The following is a 24,164-nucleotide window of genomic DNA, read 5'->3' as shown; positions in this document are numbered from 1 at the left end:
TCTCTGCACATCAATTCAGTTATATTGCCCTCCATAATGTTTGGGACAAAGACCCATCATTTATTTATTTGCCTCTGTACTCCACAATTTGAGATTTGTAATAGAAAAAAAATCAATATCTACTATCTATGTATCACCTTGTCTCTTTCTACCTTTCCACTTGGCATGTGAATGCGAGAAACAAGAAGAGTTTCCACTTGGTATTGAACCACCAATGAACCTTCTATTGTGGAATGCTCAAAAATGAATGCAATTCTAGCCCATATTCTCAATTTACTATTCACAGTACTCACAGAAGATCAAAGGTTTAGCTGACACCCATTTTCTTTCAAATTTTGCTTTAGAGTCCATGATGCATTCCAAACCTTTGACAGGAAATTGCAAACTTATGATGCACTCCCATTTTTATTTAATCAAATTCAGCTTCCCAACCGCTGCTTCAATGTTTTAAAATATAAACATCTTCTTTGTGCCTGAATAAGCACAATGGCAACCTGGATTATTTTCACCTTACCGAGAATGTTCATCCATGTACTCAGATTGAGTCATTTCTGGGCAATGTGCCACACAGCAGCAGTTCTCAAACCCAAGGTTATCAATAGGTGGCATCCCTCACTTGTACAATGCATATTTACCTTAATTTCCTTCTTTTTCTGCTCCTCGTTGTTTTCTGCCTCCTCGTGTTCCCTGACTCCCTGAGTGAGATTGGTATAGTTCGCCAATCTGTTAAGCAGGGAGGAGACCATTGGATTCCTATCCATTTCCTCCTGTTGAGTAAAATCAGGAAAATGTTCATGTTATATTTGTCCTAAATAAACAATATATGAGAAGACGCACATGAGCACTATTACAACGATGTGATTGATTTTTAACTGTTTTCTTGAATGGCTGATAAAACCTCATGCTAGTTTTCAAAAGATCAAGGCTAAAACCTCATGGCCAACATATTAGCATTACAAACGCTAGCCTTGCAATCTGAGAATGAATAATAAAAGGCTTGAATCGCATTATAAAACTACTGTGCACCTGGTTGCCTATTAAGGAAAAGAACAAGGTCAAGCACTTCTGCTTCTCTGCGGCAGGTCAAAGTTCTTTTGCAAACTGCACAATTTAAACAAAGAACAAGGAACCCACTCTCTGTTCTGCGCAGGCTTCTAGTTAAATAATCTCAGGCCTTTTAAAGTCCTTAGTCTCACTTTCAAATCGGTCATCTCCATAACTTTATAACCCTTCAAATTCACTGCAGTCCTCTGAATCTGGCCTCTTATGGACCATTGGTAGCATTTTGGGTCAGACCCTGAAGAAGGGTCCGACCCAAAATGTCACCTATCCATGTTCTTCAGAGATGCTGCTTGACCCCGCTGAGTTACGCCAGCATTTAATGTCTTTCATTAGCACCTCCGGCTGCCTCTGCCACCAACTCTAAATTTCCCCTTTGTTAGCTTTCTGTTGTTCTTCCCTCCTATTCGTGCTGCTTAAACCAACATCTTTCGGTCCTAGTTTGTCCTGACATGGATTGTTTTCACAAACCTATCTGTTCATGCTCCTGCAAAGCGTCTTAAAATGCTCCATTACGCAAAATTTGCAAGTAAAATTCTTGTACATTAAAGATCCATGCAACAAATGAAAGGTTACCTCAAAAAGTGCCAAGTTTTTCCCTTCAAGCAGGATTCCTTTGTCAATGTCTGTGCTGTTGATAAAAGGACTGCTTTCCTTCGGAACTCCATCTCCTATTTAAATAACATAGATTCCATCAGCGTTTGAAGTAATATTATGGTGAACAGAACATTGTCAGTTACTTTTACTGTGATGCACTCATATCCAATTTTTTACTTGATAGGGTATGTGTGGTTAAATGTTACCATCCCACTCTGTGGGTAAAGAGAGAGTAGGTGAGGCATTGATTAGAGGGGGTAGCAAGGGGCAAGCAATGAGAGGGGTGGATGAGAGGAAGAGCATTAAAACATTATTTAACCATCCTGAAAGCTGTCCTTACTATATATTTATCGTTCACACAGCATTCTTTTAGACATTTATCTCATTGCATCTTTTTTGAAATTTGATGCTATGTTTCTCCACTTTAAAACTGTTACTAAAATTCAACAATTCACTGTTGATTCAGAAGTATCCTGACACATCCAGAGGGACATGAAAATGGCTGCATAAATGAATCCAAAACAGGTTCCATAATTGTCAGTCCATGTGACTACAATTTAAAAAGTAATTAACTGATTTACAAATTGGAATGCTGAAGGAAGTAAAACATACTATTATTGCTATCTCTTTTCCTGAACTACAGAATCTGCTTAATAATTTTCTTTAACAGAAGGTCGAAAGTTAAATGTGGTGCCAAAAATCCTTTCCCAACTCCTCTCCCTGGTAATTGGTTGGCCCTTTAAATTGGTATATTATATTACTAAACATTCAAATTTATTCTCATTCTGCAACCAATGAGCCTTCTTTGTCAATTAAGGAAAATGAGATCCCTGAGAAAAAGTCAATGGTTTGTTTCTAAAACTGTACAAGCCATAGCAACAACGCAGAAATTAAAAATCTAAAGCATATAATTTGAGCTAGTTAAAAATAACTCTCAACAGAAGTTACACAGTGAAGTATGCATTAAATAAAAATGCAGTGAAAGGAATTCAATTTAATGCAATGGTTGGTGCTTTGTATTTTCAACTTAAAGCCTTGGTTTATATCGAGGCAGAATTGTTAAAACACAAAAACCACTGTGTAATTTTGATCCAGCCTCTAATGGCCAAGTCGACTATAAATTTGCTGCATTAAATCACTAGGTCCCAGAAACTGCACTCCAATGCCAAAGTATTAATTCCAAGAGAAGTCACTAATTATAATTAAAACAGAAATGTGTGCTGCTGATGTTCAGAGTTTGGGCTTCTATTATGTAAAAAAATGAAAGAAAACCTTATATTTATAATGATGACGTCAAAATCTGTTTGAACTGGAAAAGACATAATAAATCAACGGTCTGATCTGCGAACGGGTCACCAATTCAAAGGTATGTAGGTTAATTGGCCCCAGTGTGTGCAGAATAGTGTTAATGTGTGGGGATCGCTGGTCGATGCGGACTCGGTGGGCCGAAGGGCCGGTTTCCGTGCTGTATATCTAAACTAAACTAAATAATAAATTAGATTAAGACAAAACCTCCCAATCAAGCACCAAGATAAATTCTGGTCATTTATTTTTGCTTATTGGACCTAAATGTTGGAACTAAAATGTTGAGCGTTTGATGGCACTGCGCCTGTACCCACTGGAGTTTAGAGGGATGAGGGGGGACCTCATTGAAATGTACCAAATAGTGAAAGGCTTGGATAATGGATGTGGAGAGGATGTTTCCACTAGTGGGAGAGTCTAGGACTAGAGGTCTTAGCCTCAGAATTAAAGGACGTTCCTTTCGGAAAGAGATGAAGAGGAATTTCTTTAGTCAGAGGATGGTGAATCTGTGGAAATCTTTGCCACAGAAGGATGTGGAGGCCAAGTCAATGGATATGTTTACGGCAGAGGTAGATAAGATTCTTGATTAGTACGGGTGTCAACGGTTATGGAGGAAGGCAGGAGAATGGGGTTAGGCGGGCGAGACAGATCAGCCATGATTGAATGGTGGAGAACTGATGGGCCGAATGGCCTAATTCTGCTCTTCTCACTTATGACGTTCTGTTAAATGTTGTCCACATTTTTTGTTTTGCTACTGTAAATAAACTTCAAAAATATGCAAAAGGACACAAAGTGCTGGAGTAATTCAGCAGGTCAGGCAGCATCTCTGTAGAACATGGATAGGTGATGTTTTGAGTCAAGACCTTTCTTCAGACGTTGGTTGTGAAATAACATGCTGAAATTATCACAGTAACTATACAAATTCAAGCTCTTTTTGTTTTTTGTTTAAACAAATGTATTGAAATTCATTACAAATAAAAATTATTTCTATTTATCAAATAACCCCTCCACATATTATGCACAAAGACATTCCTGGAGCTCAGGAAAGATTTGATGGTTTTGTTGACTCTGCTTATGGGAGATTTCTAGGTCATTAGTCTGCAGTATCAGTCAGAGGCAAGGAATGTTCTCAGTGACCTACAGTTGATTTTGATTCAACAATACCCTGCCTTTAATATTCTTATTTTCAATAGGCTTCAATGGCCCCAGTCTTCGATCTCAAAGTTCTTCCTGTCCTTAAAACCCTCTGACTTTATGACTTTGACACTCTTCCAATTATATGCTATTTTACGTACCCATTAATCACTGCATCATTCGGATCCAAGACACACAGCAGTAAAACAAAAATGGATTAGTATAGATTAAACCACTTCCCTGCTCCGGGTCTGTAGCCTGGTACATTACAGCTTCTCAAGTACCTTTCCAAATATGTTTTAAATTGTGGCGGGTTACCTCCAATACCCTTTCAGGCAGAGTTCCAGACACTCGCTACTCTTTGGATGAATTATTGTTTTGAACCCTAATATAATTTAATGTCCCCTAGTGTTGACTTCTCAACTAAGGGAAATAACCCCAAAGGCCTTTGTAATTTTTTGCACCTCGATTAAGTATCCTTTCAGCACTTTCTTGGTTCCAAAGTACACAATCCTACAATTGCCAACATATCTAAATATTTCCAGGTCTTGTCATCATCGTCTTTGAATCACTTTTGTTGGTGGGGAAAGAATGTCATAATGGTGCAAGGCTTGTTCTGTGGCATTATCAAGAAAGTACAAAAAAGTATCAGCTAAAAAAGAGTTAATAGAATATCAGGTTATTCATATTAGAAAGCCATTGTTACACGAGGAGCAGGCACAAGACGGCATTCAACCTCTCAACCCTGCTCTGCCTTTATTTGCTTAAGATTGATAAGCACCTCAACTCTGTTTAGCAGCCTTTCTTCCATTGTTCCTTGATGCCCTTAAACAACATAATATTTCAGTTTTGAAGATCACAATTTTTGCAACTATAGCCACAAATATTTATGTAGTGCTTCTAATTTGGCTTCAAATAACCTTGCTCTAATTATACTTTGTATTGTTCACGATTCCTCTACCAGATGAAATAAGCAGTTTCTCTACAACTGTCCACAGATCCCTTGATTTTAATGAACATAGTCATTGCCAACATCCTAAATTCAAGCAAATGCTAATCAAGTTGGCTGAATCAAGTTGCTCTGCCTGCAATGTCAATGGCCTGCGCTGCCCTAGCAGCTGCGGCTTGCCTGCCGTCCGTTTGTCTTTTTTGTTGTTTTTTGTCTTAATTGTAGTGTTTAGATATGATGTAGTGTTTTTTGTTGTTGTGTTATGTGGGGGGGGGGGGGGGACTGTAAAATTGTCTCTTCCGAACAGAGACGCGACCTTTGTTTTCAGGGTCGTGTCTCCGTTCCTGCCACAACCTGGAGCTGGCGGCCTCCACCTGGGCCCACCTGGGCTCTGGTTCGCAGAGCCCGCGGACCAGACTCACCCTCTGCGGAGCTGGCTGCCTTCGGAGGCTGTGGTGGCGCTGCGGGAGCAGCTGCGACTCGTCTCTGGAGGCTACTTCGGCCGCGGGCCGCGTGGACGTCGGAAGCTCGCTGGCCCCTGAGTGGGGGCCGACATCGGGAGCTCCGGCAGCGGCAGCGTCTTCGCCCGCCCCGAATCGCGGGGCTTGGGTCGGCCGCTGCGGACCTTTCACCGTCCGGCACGGCCTGGAATAGGCCGCGGGATTTTCTCTGCCCGGCGGGGCTTCAATGTCGGGATCCACGACCGCCCCGACGTGGCAACTTCAACAGCCTGACCGCGGGAGAAGACGGCAGGGGAAGAGAAAAGACATTCTGGCCTTCCATCACAGTGAGGAGGTGACTGGAGGAGACTCACTGTGATGGATGTTTCTTTTTGTTTATGATTGTGTGTGTTATTGCTATTTTTATTGTTTATTTTTATTGGTCTTATTGTTGGACTGTGGGTAATCTTTCATTTCACTGCACATTTATGTGTATGTGACAAATAAATTGACTATTGACTATTGTTTCCTAAAACTTAATCAAACTAACACATGACTTCAATTTGAATCTGAACAAATGGTCTCTCTTTTACATTTTAAACATTCATTAACCATTGTCAAACACATTTTCTTTCAGAGCATTAGCTTTAGTGATTTATTTCACATTAGCCATTTCTCAAGGCGTGCAAGAATAGGACACCTCTGGAAATTATATTACTTTCCCAGGAAAGTTCCTACTCCCACCAGGTATCCCAGTGGTAAATTTGTCAAGATTGAAATGATTCCCTGGATTCAAAATATTTGCAAGCATCCTACAGCTGCAAAACATCATCAGCCAAACACATTGCCTCGTATCTACTAAATTTACAGATTCTAGATTTTGCAGGACATCAACTACAACAATTGTTTCTCAGGCTCCAGCCTTCTGCAGTAAAATAGATTTAACAACACAGAGTCTGCTCATTCAAATCTCTGACATTTGCACAAGTCTCCTTCCATCTTTCTTCATCCAACCCCATTCGCAGAAAAAGGACACAAAGTGCTGGAGTAACTCAAAGGGCAGGTAGCTTCTCTGAAGAGATGTTTCAGGTCAGGACCCTTCTTTGCAAAATCTCCTCTCCTTTCCCTCTTGTATTTACTTGATAACTTTTCTCTTACATCCATTTATGCTGTTTACCTTTACTACTCCAATTACATAAACCTATCACATAAACCTCAATAGCCTAATTGGATTTATTACTGTCCATCTTATACTTATGACTATCAAGTTCAGATGTCTTGGAAAGCAGGAAAATTGACACATATTCATCTGCAGCCTCATGTATAAATTACACATCTGCAGTAATGGCTGCACATTGTGCACTACTACCGAATTAACGTATAAAATTTGATTTTATAAATCTTTAACGAAACCACATTTTGGAAGCACAGATCAAAGTACAATTGTTACCATACATACCAACCTGGACAAAATTTTCCACATCCAACCTATTAAACTAAAGTCAGAACTGCAACTGAACTAGAGCGACTCACATAGCCTGTTGGATCTGCTCTGATATTCAATGAGATCATAACTAATTAAGTCTTAAGTCAACTTTTTCATCTGGCCTCCATGTGCCTCTTTACTATTCCCACGTCTGTCAAGGTCAGCCTAAAAGATGCTTGATGACTGAACATCCACAACCATTTAAATTCAGAGAATTTCCAAGATTAACAAAGCTCTGATTACGGAATTTTTCATTTCTGTGCTAGGACCTTAACAGTAATAGAAATAGAAATAGGAGAAGGCCATTTGGACTTTGCCATTCAATAAGATTGTGGTTAATCTTTTACCTCTGCAACACTTTCCGGAACTAATCTCAAATTCTTTAATTCTCTTAACAACGACAAATCTATCAATCTCAGCCCTGAATACTCAGTGACTGAGCGTCCACTGTCCTCGTTCAAAGGAAATCCCAAAGTTTTACTATTATATGGGTCAAGAAATTTTGTCTCATTTCAGTCCAGAATGGGTAACAATTTATTTAATAATTGTAACCCATGAGTATAGTCAAAGAAAATACCAACTCTATACCTACTCCATCAAGCTCTGTAAGATTTTGACAGATCACTGCTCAGTTTTATGGAAGGGTGACCCATCAGATTCAGTTTTCTTTATTGAATGGTAAGAAATCATTTTGCACCATGTTTGCTCATAAATCAGATTTTCTTTCTGCCTATTTAAGTTATACTCTTAAGTTATTGCAACGGCCACTGTGCATCAGGCCACAAAGGTCACAAAGTTCATCAGGCTGTCATGATTTGGTGGCAAAGTGGTATTAACAAAACAAACACCATTAAATTGGGCTTGGAGAAAGGATGCAATATGGCTGAGCAGAGACTTTTGTTTTAAAAATCAATGGGAAACGCTAGGATATGAATAATTCCTATTTTGAATGTAATCACTATTGGAATGAAAATTAAGATTGGAAACACACTGACATTTGAAAGTAAAATTATTAATTCAAGCCAGCTTATTACCATAACAAATGTAAAATCTAAACAAGTGAAATGGAAAGCAGTCAGTTACTTACAAAATAAATGGATGCACTTAGAGACCAAAGATTTAGTTTAGTTTATTATCATATATACTGAGATACAGTGAGAAGTGTGATCTGTATGCTATCCTGTCAAATTATAATATACATGAGTACAATGAGACGAAGGGATTAAAAGTACCATTAGCAAATTTGCAGATGATACTAAGTTGGGGGGTAGTGTGAATTGTGAGGAAGATGCAATAAGGCTGCAGGGTGACTTGGACAGGTTGTGTGAGTGGGCGGATACATGGCAGATGCAGTTTAATGTAGATAAGTGTGAGGTTATTCACTTTGGAAGTAAGAATAGAAAGGCAGATTATTATCTGAATGGTGTCAAGTTAGGAGGAGGGGGAGTTCAACGAGATCTGGGTGTCCTAGTGCATCAGTCAATGAAAGGAAGCATGCAGGTTCAGCAGGCAGCGAAGAAAGCCAATGGAATGTTGGCCTTCGTAACAAGAGGAGTTGAGTATAGGAGCAAAGAGGTCCTTCTACAGTTGTACCGGGCCCTAGTGAGACCGCACCTGGAGTACTGTGTGCAGTTTTGGTCTCCAAATTTGAGGAAGGATATTCTTGCTATGGAGGGCGTGCAGCGTAGGTTCACTAGGTTAATTCCCAGAATGGCGGGACTGTCGTATGTTGAAAGGCTGGAGCGATTGGGCTTGTATACACTGGAATTTAGAAGGATGAGGGGGGATCTTATTGAAACATACAAGATAATTAGGGGATTGGACACATTAGAGGCAGATAACATGTTCCCAATGTTGGGGGAGTCCAGAACTAGGGGCCACAGTTTGAGAATAAGGGGTAGGCCATTTAGAACGGAGATGAGGAAGAACTTTTTCAGTCAGAGGGTGGTGAAGGTGTGGAATTCTCTGCCTCAGAAGGCAGTGGAGGCCAGTTCGTTGGATGCTTTCAAGAGAGAGCTGGATAGAGCTCTTAAGGATAGCGGAGTGAGGGGGTATGGGGAGAAGGCAGGAACGGGGTACTGATTGAGAGTGATCAGCCATGATCGCATTGAATGGCGGTGCTGGCTCGAAGGGCTGAATGGCCTACTCCTGCACCTATTGTCTATTGTCTAATGTTCTTTTAGAACTGCACCCAGAAAGTCACCGTGTTCTGGCACTGTCCTGCAACTTCCAAATCCCAAATCTCTGAAAAGTCCCATCGCGGCCACAGGAGATGTGCAATTTATTATCTCCTCACATTAAAGCCTGGAGTCCTGGCGGCACTGGATCAATGAGGATGGGGATTGCTTGGCCCAGTGTGGTGCTGACGCTTCCTTCCACTGCGTGCAGCTGCCACAAGTTATGCTTGATTTCCTTGCTCACCCTGCTGCTGTCTGCCCTCCCAAGCTGCCATCACCACTGCAACCATGCCATCTGTTGCCTCCAGCAGCTGCCCGCCCACTTCCGTGCGCTGAAGCCACCATCTCCCACTTCCCAAGCTGATCACTGACGTTTTGGGCACTTACTGAGGGAGGCAATTTGGTGGACCATTCTCTATCACCAACTTTCTCCATCACCTTCCACCGCTGCCATCGTGTTCTAGTGCACTGCATTTATTCAAGACTTGCATTTATGTACCCAGCTTACAATGTCTCAAAGCACTTTACAGCCAGTCAAGAGGCTTAGAAATGTTCTCACTGTTGCAATGCAGAAAATGCACTGGGTATCTTGATCATATAAGCTCTCACAATGTGATAACAAATGGATAATCCATTTAAAGGTGCTGGAGGGATAAATGTCAGCCAGGACAAAAAGGCTGACTCCCCCTGCTCTTCAAAATAATTGTGCATATCCTCTTAAAAAGAGCAGAGATGACCTCTGTTTAAAGACTCATCAGAAAGACAATGGCGTAGTGGTAGAGTTTCTGCCTTGCAACACCAGAGATCCGGGCTCGATCCTCATTACAGGTGCAGACTGTAAGGAGTTTGTACATTCTCCATGTGACTACGCGGGTTTCCGGCAGCTGGTCCCGTTTCATTCCACATTCCAAAGACATACAGGTTTGTAGGTTAATTGGCTTCTGTAAATTGTAAATTGTCCCTAGCGTGTAGGATAGTGCTAGTGTACAGGGTGATCACTGGTCGGCGTTGGCTCGATGGGCCAAAGGGCCTGTTTCCACGCTGTATCTCTAAAGTCAAAAGATAGCACCGCCCAAAAGAACAGCACACCCTTAGGGGTGCACTAATGTGTCAGTGTAATCTTCTGTGCCAAGAATGGTAGTAGCCTTTCGTAACAAGGACAGAGTCCCCCTTGTCCTCACCTTCCACCCCATCAGCCGTCGCATACAGCATATAATCCTCCAGCATTTTCGCCACCTCCAACGGGATCCCACTACTGGCCACATCATCCCATCTCCACCGCTTTCTGCTTTCCGCAGAGACCGTTCCCTCCGAAACTCCCTGGTCAACTTGTCCCTTCCCACCTAAACCAGCCCCTCTCCAGGTACTTTCCCCTGCAACCGTAGGAGATGCAACACCTGTCCCTTTACCTCTCCCCCTCGACTCCATCCAAGGACCCAAACAGTCTTTCCAGGTGAGGCAGAGGTTCACTTGCACCTCCTTCAACTTCATCCACTGTATCCACTGTTCCAGGTGTTAACTTCTCTACATCGGTGAGACCAAGCGCAGGCTCAGCGATCCTTTCGCTGAACACCTCCACTCAGTCCTTCTTAACCTACCTGATCTCCCGATGGCTCAGCACTTCAACTTCCCCTCCCATTCCCAAACTGAGCTTGCTGTCCTGGGCCTCCTCCATTGTCAGAGTGAGGCCAAGCACAAATTGGAGGAACAGCAACTCATATATTGCTTGGGTAGTTTACACCCCAGCGGTATGAACATTAACTTCTCTAACTTCAGATAGCCCTTGCTTTCTCTCTCCATCCCCTCCCCCTTCCCAGTTCTCCCACTAGTCTTACTGTCTCCGACTACATTCTATCTTTGTCCTGCCCCCTCCCCTGACATCAGTCTGAAGAAGGGTCTCGACCCAAAACGTCACCTATTCTTTCTCTCCAGAGATGCTGCCTGTCCCGCTGAGTTACTCCAGCATTTTGTGCCTACCTTCGATTTAAACCAGCATCTGCAGTTTTCTTTCTTACAATTCATTTGAAGAGCCACTTTGAACAAATTTATACAGTCGGAACTGGCAGAAATGCCAGACCAATGTCCTTTAATTGAAAGAAAGTAGTAAAAGGTGGCATTTTATAATAAATGGAAACACTTTTACATTAAAAACGACATGCATTTTGCATAGTTGGCTTATTATACCAAAGGGAAAGATGCTGCTAAAGTGTGACAAATAATGTAACACCCAATTCCTTTGAAACCTAAGAGCAAATGACTCATGACAATAGGTGCAGGAGTAGGGCATTCGGCCCTTCGAGCCAGCACCGCCATTCATCGTGATCATGGTCGATCATCCACAATCAGTACCCCAATCCTGCCTTCTCGCCATAATCCTTGACTCCGCTATCATTAAGAGCTCTATCTAACTTCCTCTTGAAAGCATCCAAGGAATTCGCCTCCACTGCCTTCTGAGGCAGAGTGTTCCACAGCTTCACAACTCTCTGATTGAAATGGTTTTGCCTCATCTCCGTTCTAAATGGCCTACCCTTTATTCTTAAACTGTGGCCCCAGGTTTGGGACACCCCCAACATCGGGAACATGTTTCCTGCCTCTAACGTGTCCAATCCCTTAATAATCTTATATGTTTCAATAAGATCCCCTCTCATCCTAAATTCCAGAGTATACAAGCCCAGTCGCTCCGGTCTTTCAACATACGACAGTCCCGCCATTCTGGGAATTAATCTCGTAAACCTACGCTGCACTCCCTCAATAGTAAGAATGTCCTTCCTCAAATTTGGAGACAAAAACTGCATACAATACTCCAGGTGTGGTCTCACCAGGGACCTGTACAACTGCAGAAGGACCTCTTTGCTCCGATACTCAACTCCTATTGTTATGAAGGCCAACATTCCATTAGCTTTCTTCATTGCCTGCTGTACCTGCATGCTTACTTTCAGTGACTGATGAACTAGGACACCCAGATCTCGTTGTACTTCCCCTTTTCCTAACTTAACACCATTCAGATAATAATCTGCCTTCCTATTCTTACCACCACTGGATAACCTCACACTTATCCACATTAAACTGCATCTGCCATGCATCTGCCCACTCACACAACCTGTCCAAGTCACCCTGCAACCTCATAGCATCTTCCTCACAGTTCACACTGCCACCCAGCTTTGTGTCATCTGCAAATTTGCTAATATTACTTTTAATCCCTTCATCTAAGTCATGAATGTATATTGTAAACAGCTGCAGTCCCAGCACCGAGCCTTGCGGTACCCCACTAGTCACTAACTGCCATTCTGAAAGGGACCCATTTATCCCTACTCTTTGTTTCCTGTCTGCCAAACAATTTTCAATCCATGTCAGTACCCTAACCCCAATACCATGTGCTCTAATTTTGCCCACTAATCTCCTATGTGGGACCTTATCGACGGCTTTCTGAAAGTCCAGGTGCACGACATCCACTCGGCTCTCCCTTGTCCATTTTCCTAGTTACATCCTCAAAATATTCCAGAAGATTAGCCAAGCATGATTTCCCCTTCGTTGCTGACTCAGAATGATCCTGTTACTGCAAGTGGGAGTGGAGGAGCAAGATTTCAGGGGCAGATAAGCAAGGAATGTGGAATGCTTTTGACCTTTTTCATACTGAAGGTGTAAACATACCAAATTTTACATACCAAATTTGTGAATTCCTACCACACCTCATCTAGATTATTCTGGTTGACAGTAATATCTGTTTTACAAAATAGTGGAGACTCCTGACATCTGCAGTGACTCATTTATGTGCAGAGCTCCTCCCAAAATAAAAGATGTTTGAATGTAATCATTGAAGTTTCACAGTCTGGTTTGGGAACAGCTCTGCCCAGGACAGGATGGCCCTGCAGAGAGTAGTGCGTTCGGCAGAACGCACCATGGGAACTACACTCGTCCCCCTGCAGGACCTATACATCAGGAGGTGCAGATCCAGAGCAAGCAAGATCATGAGGGACCCCTGCCACCCCAGTAACGGACTGTTCCAGATGCTACGGTCAGGCAAACGCCTCCGCTGTCACGCTGTGAAAACGGAGAGGATGAGACGGAGCTTCTTCCCACAGGCCATCAGGACTGTCAACTTTGATAACCCCAGAGACTAAATTTTTGTCGACACTTTTTGTGCTATGTTTAGTAACTTATTAACTTTATTTATATGCTGTAACTGTAATTATTTTTGTGCACAACCCGCAGGCATTGCCACTTTCATTTCACTGCACATCGAGTATGTGTATGTGACAAATAAATTTGACTTGACTTGACTTGACTTGAAGCCTGTCCCGCTGAGTTACTCCAGCTTTTTGTGTCTATCTCCACAAGTCTATTTGCAGTCTCAGAAAACCTACAGGCCCTTTGCATACTGGGACATCCCGCCTGTGCATGTGCATCCTTCACTTCAAGCCTTCGCGCTTGCTCTGTTGCAGTTTGTGTTCAGATTGGTTCCAGAACAAGAGATAGCACTAAATCCTAGAAGCTCCCACGATTTATCAATCCATGCTCTCCACAATCCAGACTCAGATTAATGTTCCAAGAGTATACAGCCTGGCATCCATTGTCAGCCATGGCTCGGTCAAAAACACTCTCACTCGAGGAAAATGGTTGAGGTCCTCAAGTCTTCCCTCCTGAGCTTTGAGGAGAAAAAATAACCCAGGCATAAACTTCAAAACAGTTTGTAGCAGATCCTACAGTTACAGATCCCATATCTAATATCCTATATCCTCACACGCTGAGTTACTCCAGCACTTTGTGTCATTTTTTAAAAAACTACAGTTCCTGGTGTCTTCAATGTGTTTAGTTTTACCAGTCGATATCAACATTCCCTGATCAAATTTCTGGAATTTTATATCTACCAGTACTGAGAGCACCTTTAATATAAAAGTCAAGAAAATCTTGAATAATAATTCAAAACGAAGACTCAATATTACCTTAAAGGTAATAAAGATGAGCAACATATGACAGCTTTGCCTGTCACACCAGCATTCTATGAATAAATCTTTTTTTTTTTAAAGACAAATGAGTTGGAACAATCAGAATACACAAGGGGCCTACAATGCATGATAAATCAAAACAACACAGGACTTACAAAAGCATCTTACCCTTTGGGAGTTTGGCCATCCACCTGGTTGCAAATGGCATGCAGTTTGGTGAGGTCTCAGTTTGAAAAGAAAACTAATGCTGATGCCCTTACTAAAACAAAATGAAACACATCTATATATTCGTTCACAAGCATGGAATCCATCCACAAGGACGTTTAAAACAAACAACAGAAAAAAGTATAGAAAACTATAAGGAAAGCCAAGGTTAAGAACCATAGTCCGTGAAAGCACAACTTTGCAACTGCGGGATCATTCTCAAAGTTTCACTCTCTCACCGGTCGTATAAATATTGAAATGTAATTCATAAGCAGTAAAACACTGAATTTCAACATCCAATGTTTGTATAAAATTCTACAAGATTGGAATCAAATAAAAATGTTGACACTGAATCAGTTAGTGATATATTTCAAACTACGAAAAGATTGGTCGAGGAGATAGTGTTAAGAAAATGTCATAGAGAAAGAAATAACGAATGGTGAGCAGACAAGTTTAAGGAAGTAATTCTTGAGCTTATGATCTTTGCAGCCGTGATGAGCCAATGATGAGTAACTAAATTCAAGGAAGATCTGCAGGAGATTACAAAGGGAGGAAGGAATGAGACAATAATAAGATACGAAAACAAGACAGAATTTTGCAATTAAAACATTACTTATTTCAAAGTGGTGATAAGGTAAAACGGTTTATTATCAGTATACTCAACTGAATAATAAAGAAATAGAACTTGAGCCAAAAAGTCTCAGGAGAACTGAGACTGAGATTTGGGATTAAGTATTTTATCTTCCTAGTAAACATTAGTCCTTCTTTTGCAGCAATCTCAGCCTCCACCTCTAATGATAAAAATATCCCACAGGATATCTAGGGTGAGGCAGCTGCTACAGCGTGCACAGGGACAAGCCGATTGCTGATGTCGACACATGAAGCAGGCACAATGCGAAATGCTTTAAGCATCCCCATGATAAAATGGTTCCCGTGGTCTTAATTTTTACACAGCATTACTGACACAGAAACAGGCCACTTGCCCCAATGGATCTACACCAGTGAATATGATGCACAAAACCCTTAACCCAGTGCTCTTTATGAAGTGTGCTTATCAATATTTCCAAAATAAATTCCTCTAATTATATTTGCAAGGAAGCGTTTAGTTACTCCATGACCTTCACTTTTGCTTTTCAAAGAGTATGCCATTAAGAAATGTTCAGAAAGTCAAATGCCCTTTGAGATAGGGATTCAAACCACTTGTATAGATTTAATCCAACATGCAGAATTTCACAGAATGTACTGGGCCATTCTAGTCACGTGTGTGACCAAAAATGTGAAAAATTGTGGAATACATCATCATATCATCATCATATATATACAGCCGGAAACAGGCCTTTTCGGCCCTCCAAGTCCGTGCCGCCCAGTGATCCCCGTACATTAACACTATCCTACACCCACTAGGGACAAATTTTACATTTACATTTACCCAGCCAATTAACCTACATACCTGTACGTCTTTGGAGTGTGGGAGGAAACCGAAGATCTCGGAGAAAACCCACGCAGGTCACGGGGAGAACGTACAAACTCCTTACAGTGCAGCACCCGTAGTCAGGATCGAACCTGAGTCTCCGGCGCTGCATTCGCTGTAAAGCAGCAACTCTACCGCTGCGCTACCGTGCCGCCCTTCTCTTCTAATTCTGAAAGCACTAGTCAAGTCAAGTCAATTTTATTTGTATAGCACATTTAAAAACAACCCACGTTGACCAAAGTGCTGTACATCTGATTAGGTACTAAGGAAAAAAATGAAACATACAGTAGCACGCAAACAGTTCACAGCGCCTCCTCAATGAGCCTCAAACGCTAGGGAGTAGAAATAGGTTTTGAGCCTGGACTTAAAGGATTCGATGGAGGAGGCAGTTCTGATGGGGAGAGGGATGCTGTTCCACAGTCTAGGAGCTGCAACCGCAAAAGCGCGGTCACCCCTGAGCTTAAGCCTAGACCGCGGGATAGTGGGTAGCCCCAAGTCGGCCGACCTGAGGGACCTGGAGTTAGAGAGGGGGGTTAGAAGATTTTTGATGTAGGGGGGGGAATGTCCATTTAGGGCTTTATACGTGAATAAGAGGAGCTTGAAGTTGATTCTGTACCGTACAGGGAGCCAGTGGAGAGAGGCCAGAATCGGGGTGATGTGGTCCCTTTTACGGGTACCCGTCAGGAGTCTCGCTGCGGCGTTTTGGACCAGTTGCAGGCGGGACAGGGAAGATTGGCTGATCCCAGTGTATAGGGAGTTGCAGTAGTCTAGGCGGGAGGAAATGAAAGCATGAATGATTTTTTCTGTGTCGTCGAATTGGAGGAAAGGTTTGATTTTAGCTATGGTTCGAAGTTGGAAGAAGCTGGCTTTTACCACAGCGTTGACTTGCTTATCAAATTTTAATGCAGAGTCAAATATCATGCCGAGGTTTTTGACATGCGGTTTGACTAGGCAGGATAGACTTCCAAGATTGCCTGTTATCGATTTGATGGAGTTGGGGGGGCCGAATAGGATGACCTCAGTCTTGCTCTCATTTAATTGGAGGAAGTTCTGTGCCATCCAACATTTTATGTCCTCAAGGCAGTGTAAGAGGCTGTTTAAATTTGACTGGATGTTGGGTTTCAGGGGGGAGGTAAAGCTGAGTGTCATCGGCATAGCAGTGGAAAGAAATGCCGTGCCTTTGAATGATTTGGCCAAGGGGGAGCATGTATAGAGAGAAGAGAATGGGGCCTAGGATGGAGCCTTGTGGAACTCCGCAGGAGAGGTTAGCTGGAGCAGAGAAATAACTGCCTATGTTGATGGCGAAACTCCTATCTTTGAGGTACGAAGCGAACCAGCTCAGGGCAGTGCCATCAATGCCAACCGCGTACCGGAGACGGTCAATAAGGATGGTGTGGTCCACTGTATCGAACGCTGCGCTGACGTCGAGAAGGAGCAGGATTGCACAGTCGCCGGTGTCGATGGCGAGAAGCAGGTCGTTGTGTACCTTCAACAAGGCAGACTCTGTGCTGTGGTGGGCTCTGAAACCTGACTGGAAACTTTCCAGGATGGTGTATTGGTGCAGGTAGGGCACTAATTGGTTTAGAATTGCCTTTTCAAGGACTTTTGACAGGAATGGCAGTTTGGAAATGGGTCTGTAGTTGCTAGGCAAGGTGGGGTCTAGGTTAGGTTTTTTCAGTAGGGGCTGGACCACCGCGTGCTTGAAACTGGTTGGAACAGTGCCAGTGGCCAGAGAACTGTTGATAATAGAGAGGATGCTGGGACCGGCTATTGCAATTACATCCTTCAGAAGGGCAGTGGGGACAGGATCAAGGGGGCAGGTTGCAGGTTTCATAGCGGAGACAAGCTTTGCAAGGGAGGATAGAGTGACGGGTTGGAAGCAGTCCAATTTAGATGAACAGACTAGTGAGACAGCTAGGTCACGGGTGGGAGGGGAAATGTTCATTCTAATGTTCTCAACTTTGTTGGTGAAAAATTTAGCGAATTCTTCGCACTTAGCAGGGGACCCAACTAAGCTGGTACTGGGGGCGGGACATATGACAGAGGTAATTGTTCTAAATAGGACCTTGGAGTTATGAGAGTTTTTGGAAATAAGGTCGGAGAAGTATTGTGCTCTAGCAGACTTTACTGCTTCCTGGTATTTGAGAAGATTGTTTCTCAGAATTTCGAAGGAAATTTAAAGCTTGTCACATTTCCACCTCCTTTCTGATTTTCTGCACTCCCTTCTTAGGGCTTTGGTGGTGTCATTGAGCCAAGGCCGACCTTTGGGCTTAGGCTTTTTCATTTTAAGGGGAGCGATAGAATCCAGGATGGAAGAGCAAGTGATATTAAATAAAGAGGCGAGATCTTCAGTGCTGAGATGGGGGGGAGAGGCCTCAATAGTGCAGATGTTGGGGGTAGCTGTGAGAGCCTCGGAGAATTTACTGGCAGTCAATGAATTTATGTCGCGGGAGTAGCGAACAGGGAGATGAGATTTTGCGGGAGATAAAGGCAGAGATGCGTCAAAAATGATAGCGCTGTGGTCCGATAGACAGGCTTCAGTAGTTTCAATGTTGTTGATTGGGAATTCGGACGATAACACTAGGTCGAGAGTATGGCCTAACTTGTGAGTGGGTCCCGTGTTGTGAAGAGTCAGATTGAAGGACTCAACCAGGTGCATAAATTCACTGACAAGAGGCTTAGTGGGACAGCAAACATGAATATTAAAGTGACCAAGAATCATGATCCGGTCAAATTTGGGCAAAATGCTAGAAATCAGATCAGCAAATTGGGTGATGAAGTCCTTATGCATTTTTGGTGGGCGATACACAAGAACAATTAAGAGGGGATAGGCTAGGCCTACTTTAATTAGTTGCACCTCGAAACTGGAGAAATGATCAGAGTTCAGGAGGCGGCAGTTGAAATGTTTCTTAAACACAGTGGCCAAGCCCCCACCGCGTCCGGAGAGCCTAGGCGAGGTGAAGAAGTTACAGTCATCAGGACAGAGTTCCACGAGTGGAGCAAGCTCACCAGGGTTAAGCCAGGATTCTGTGAGCAGTAAGAAGTCCAATCCACGGGTGGTGAAGAAGTCATTGAGGATGAAGGTCTTGCTCTGTAGGGATCTTGCGTTGATCAGGGCCACTTTAGCAGGGACAGCAGGTGAGCTTCGGTCTGGTAGCGGCTCCCACGCCAGCGGGCGGAGGTTCAGGGAGACCACGCCGCTGCGCTTCACAGATGGCCTTGCTGGGAGCCCACGGGCCGGCAGTCCAGGGACCAGGATGATCGGTCGAAGAGCGGCATACCCGAGCTCGAGGGAGCGCCGGTGGATGGAGCGGTAAGATCGACCAGGTCCGACTTCGCAGCGCTGGGCGAGGTAGGCCGCTGTTGGATGAGCGCGGGCGAGGTTTTTAAAATTTTTGAATGTTCCCGCGCGTTTACCCCGCCTCCTAGCGCGGTGCGTGCGGCGGTGGATGTAAGGCTGGGCCCGCACATCTACCGGGAGTTGATCGAGGAGCGATCGCTGGAAGAAACTTTGTCCGGGACCTGGACTGAAGAAGTCGACGACGGAGGGTCGGATCAACAGGAGGGTTCGGCGGTCGTAAACCAAAGTGGCTCGAAGAAGACTACGATCTCCAGGTGAGCGACGACAGGCAGCCAAACACACAACGGCGCGGCCATCTTGGAGTGTCTACACTACAGGTATATTGTTTTGTACTTTATATATAGGACTTATATATGTCAAAGTTTATCAAGTTAAATTTTTATATGTTATGCTGACAATGTTTGTTTAGGGTCAGAAGTCAAATATGACTGGTCAGGTGTGTGACCTCACATGGTGACACACCTGACCAGTCATATTTGACCTCTGACCCTAAACAAACATTGTCAGCATAACATATAAAAATTTCACTTGATAAACTTCAACATGTATAAGTCATATGTACATTACAACATAATATACCTGTAATGCTTTCAGAATTATAAGAGATGTATCCCATAATTTTTCACATTTTTAGTCACATACGTGACTAAGAATGGCCTGACTGCTGATCCAGCCAGTGATGTTTTGGACATGTAATATGGACTGTCCTTAAGACATTTCCATGAACTGCCCCAAATTTCCTCGTCTTTGTGTCTTTCTCCGGAGTAAAAAGAAATATTCACTGAGGACTTTCCCCATTTTCTGTCTCTGAACACAAAGATCACTTACCCTCTTTCCCCTAATATGTAAAATCTCTGGAATCTCCTTAATCTTATCTGCCAGAGCCATCTCATGTCTGTTTTTTTGCCCTCCTGATTTCCTTCTCAATCCCCCATACTCTTTCAGGGGTACACTTGATTCCAGTCGCATATGCCTGACCCATGCTGCCTTTTTCCTGACCAGAGCCTCATTTCCTCTCATTATCCAGGGCTCGTTACTCTCACCTGCCTTGCCGTCCACTTTGACAGGAACGTACGCCTTAACTTAAACTCTCATCATCACACTTAAAAGCATCATACTTTCTGTACGTCCTTTTGCCCGCAAACAACCTACTCTAGTCAACTTTAGCAAGTTTCAAAATCGAAACTTTAGAATTGGTTTTGAAGTTTTGATTTTGGAACACTTTTACCCAGACAGCCAAAAGCTACACTGGAACGATAAAAGCAAAAACGCATTTCAACATCAATATTTATCATCTCTCAGAGATGGCACCCAGGAAGTGAATCATCATTCTTGTTTACCAGAATCTCAATGTGGATTGTGTTTGTTGGGGGTTGGATATGTGCTCTGGTGCAGTAGGATAAATTGGTTACAGCCTATGTAAGCAGATATTCAATTAATCATCTATTAGGTGATTGCACGTAAGGTCGTCAGGTCAAAGTGCGTGACGCACGGTCGCTCAAGCCATCTGGAGGACATGGCAGCTTACAGCATACACTACCAATACATGCAACAGGTACATTCTTACCTTTTAAAAAGCTGCCAAAAGGCCAATTTTGGTGCTGTAAAAAATGAGGAAGAAGCTGGAGGATCTGGTGGAGGAAGAGGACCCAGGAGACGGGCTGCCAAGCCCGCAGACGTAAGAAGCAGCTGGGAAGACGTCTGGCCAGCCGGCGGGAGAAAGGGAAACTCGGCCGAGAAGGGAGCCAGGAGAGCAAGGTCGAGAAGCAGAGGGCCGCCTACCGGGGTGAGAAGAAGAGGAGGAGGAGGAGGAGGAGGAGGAGGAGGAGGAGGAGGAGGAGGAGGAGGAGGAGGAGGAGGAGGAAGAGGAGGAGGAGGAGGAGGAGGAGGAGGAGGAGGAGGAGGAGGAGGAGGAGGAGGAGGAGGAGGAGGAGGAGGAGGAGGAGGAGGAGGAGGAGGAGGAGGAGAAGGAGGAGGAGGAGGAGGAGGAGGAGGAGAAGGAGGAGGAAAGGAGGGGGTTGAGCGAGCTGGGAGAGGAGCAGCAGGAAGAACCCGAGCCGAGGGGCCTGGAGGGTCTGCAGGGGCAGAAGCAGTGAGCGCTGGAGGTCAGTGACCAGCCGGGGCCTGAGGGCAAAGGGCCCATGGAGCCGTGCTCGACGGCCTTGGAAGAGAGGGCGGTGGAAGACGAGGAGCAGAGTGTCGAGCCCACAGAGGAGGAGGAAGAGGACCGGGGAGAGGCTGATCAGCAGTGGAGGCCGAGCAGCGGCGAGAGCTGGGCTGGGAGCTGGGAGCCGGGGTGGAGGACCAGGCCACGGCTCTGCTCGGCGGCCCCAGCCTCGAGGTGTTGAGCGCCGACCAAGTAGAAGACCCTGGCTTACGGAGATGGCGAGCGGGGAGAAGGGCTGGAGGGCCAGCAGGAGCAGCGAGGGGCCAAAAAACCGCAGGAAGCGAGGCGCGGAGCAGGGGCGCCGAGCCTGGAGGAATGAGAAGCGTGGGAACGGGGAGAGGTGTCGGGACGCTCGGAGCACCGGGAGGGGGCCGGAGACGTGCTGATGGGAGACGACCACCAGGCGGGTCCATGGAAAGCCGAGCTGCAGCAAAGTGTGGCCGCAACATTGAACTGCAGTGCACGGCGTGCCCTCCAGTAGGCGTTGCTTGGCAACAGTACGGATCAGGGGCCGTGACCTCGCCTGCCATGCAATCACTCAATAATCATTCAATTCAATCATCTATACTGAACTTAAGAAAGCACTGTCCCATAAGGGGAAAAAAGTTCCGTTGTAAATATAATTTTTGACACGGAGCTCAAGCGAATAAGTCGTTCTTGAGGCCTGGATCAATACCTTGCCTTTGCTGCCTTTACGCAAGTCCTTTGATGCATTGTAAACATAGCAAGGCCGTGACGGCATTGGTAAGGGAAAAGTGAAAATATACAAAGCACCAGTTAACAGAAAAAGTACCTACTCACTGGATGTTTAACAAGGGTGCATGTTTAATTAGAGGATTTATAAAAGATTGCGTGTCTGTGTAACCACAGGCATTAGACAAGAGGATGGGTCCTACACTCAATATCCATAAAACAAAAGGGTCTCAATCAACCTGCCTCGCCAAACGACACTGGCAATAAATGTCATTAAAATTCAGGAAAAATCAATTTCCTACATCTACTGCATTCGGTGTTTCCAATGTGGCTACCTTTACATTGGTGAGACCAAGCGTAGACTAAGCGACGGTTTCACCGAACACACGCTCAGACCATCAAGGCCTAATGGATTGTTTGGATGTTGACCATATTAACTCCCTTTCCTATACTGACACCTGTGTCCTGTGCCTACGTCATTGCCAGAGTGAGGCCACACAGAGGAACCGCACCTCACATTCTGCTGGATATATTATAACCCAACGGAATGAACAACTGAATTCTCTAATTTTAGAAAACAAACCTACAAACATCCCCCTCCCCCCCCCCCCCACCTCTTCCCTGTGCCCCACCTGAGGAACACCCATTTTTTTTCCTTTCCCCCATTCCCCCCTTGCTCTGGCTTCACATTTTACTCCTCTTTTATTCCGAGTTCTGTCACAGAGATAACACAAGGTCAGACAGGGGAAAAGATTCAGGGATATTCTCAAAAGCAAAAATACAACATAATCGCTGATTTCTGGGAAATCTGGCTAATGACAAATCAAAGTGGAGGAGCAGCATTCACGATGGCACTTGGAACTCGGATTTCTTGCATCGGTGGCATGCAGGAACCCAGTGTAATTGACAGAAGGAGCACACCTCCCAATTACCTACCCACTGGCCCTGCCAAGCACCTCCTGCTTCACCAATAGTCAAATCTGCTGTTTCCTCAGGATCTAATTAACTGGAGAGAAATCAATCTGTGGGACAGCCTTAGAGAAGGGATTAACACTACACATACACACACGATCTTTTATAATCCTCAGAATACAAGATCAAATCCTACCTGTCATACATAAAGTTTATGTATCAAATCCCAATCCAGTCTGACACACAAGTAGAGTCTTGAGCGTACAAAGTATATTACTGGACAGGGAGTCAATTGGTCCAATTTCTGCTTTCTACTCTTCCTTTAGAATCAGAGTCAAAGAGTTGTATGTCACAAAATTAGGCCCTTCGGTCCAACGTGTCCTTGCCAACCAAGTTGGTACATTGGGCTAGTCCCACATGCCTGCATTTGGCCATAGCCCTCCAAGTCCTTCCGATCCATATATCTGTCCAAATGCCTTTTACAATTTGCAATTGTAGTTTAGTTTAGAGATACAGCACAGAAACATGCCCTTTCGGCCCACCGGGTCCGCGCTGACCAGCGATCCCCGCACATTAACACTATCCTAAACCCACTAGGGACAATTTTTACATTTACCAAGCCAATTAACTTACAAACCTGTACGTCGTTGGAGTGTGGGAGGAAACCGAAGATCTCGGAGAAAACCCATGCAGGTCATGGGGAGAACGTACAAACTGACAGCACACGTAGTCAGAATCGAACCCGGGTCTCCGGCGCTGCATTCGCTGTAAGGCAGCAACTCTACTGCTGCGTTCATTCCAATTCATTTTATTCTTGCTTCAAAGTAAGTAAATAGTCTAAAATTATTTACATCTGCATTTGTTTCAATAGACAATAGACATTAGACAATAGACAACAGGTGCAGGAGTGGGCCATTCGGCCCTTCGAGCCAGCACCGCCATTCACCGTGATCATGGCTGATCATTCAAATCAGTACCTGTCCCTGCCTTCTCCCCATATCCATTGACTCCGCTATCATTAAGAGCTCTATCTAACTCTCTCATGAAAGCATCCAGAGAATTGGCCACCACTGCCTTCTGAGGCAGAGTGTTCCACAGCTTCACAACTATCTGAGTGAAAATGTTTTTCCTCATCTCCGTTCTAAATGGCCTACCCTTTATTCTTAAACTGTGGCCCCTGGTTCGGGACACCCCCAACATCGGGAACATGTTTCTTGCCTCTAGCGTGTCCAATCCCTTTATAGTCTTATATGTTTCAATAAGATC

At 44.2% G+C, this 24,164-nt stretch overlaps 1 protein-coding gene across 3 annotated transcripts in view; it reads right to left on the bottom strand.

Moving 5' to 3' along the window:
* Positions 1–24,164, bottom strand: part of LOC144602536 (solute carrier family 12 member 7-like) — a 218,610-nt gene that overhangs the window by 87,768 nt on the left and 106,678 nt on the right. For all 3 annotated transcript variants that reach the window (XM_078415667.1, XM_078415673.1, XM_078415681.1), the window contains exons 2-3: positions 1,636–1,730; positions 636–767 (exon numbers count right to left, since the gene is read on the bottom strand). In XM_078415667.1, coding sequence (XP_078271793.1) covers positions 636–767; positions 1,636–1,730 — 227 coding nt within the window. The remainder of the gene's footprint in view (positions 1–635; positions 768–1,635; positions 1,731–24,164) is intronic.

Source organism: Rhinoraja longicauda, chromosome 2 (assembly GCF_053455715.1).
Source record: "Rhinoraja longicauda isolate Sanriku21f chromosome 2, sRhiLon1.1, whole genome shotgun sequence".
In the NCBI taxonomy this organism is placed as follows: Eukaryota; Metazoa; Chordata; class Chondrichthyes; order Rajiformes; family Arhynchobatidae; genus Rhinoraja; species Rhinoraja longicauda.
The sequence above is the reverse complement of the archived record's forward strand: the minus strand, read 5'-3'. Positions and strand labels throughout refer to the sequence as shown.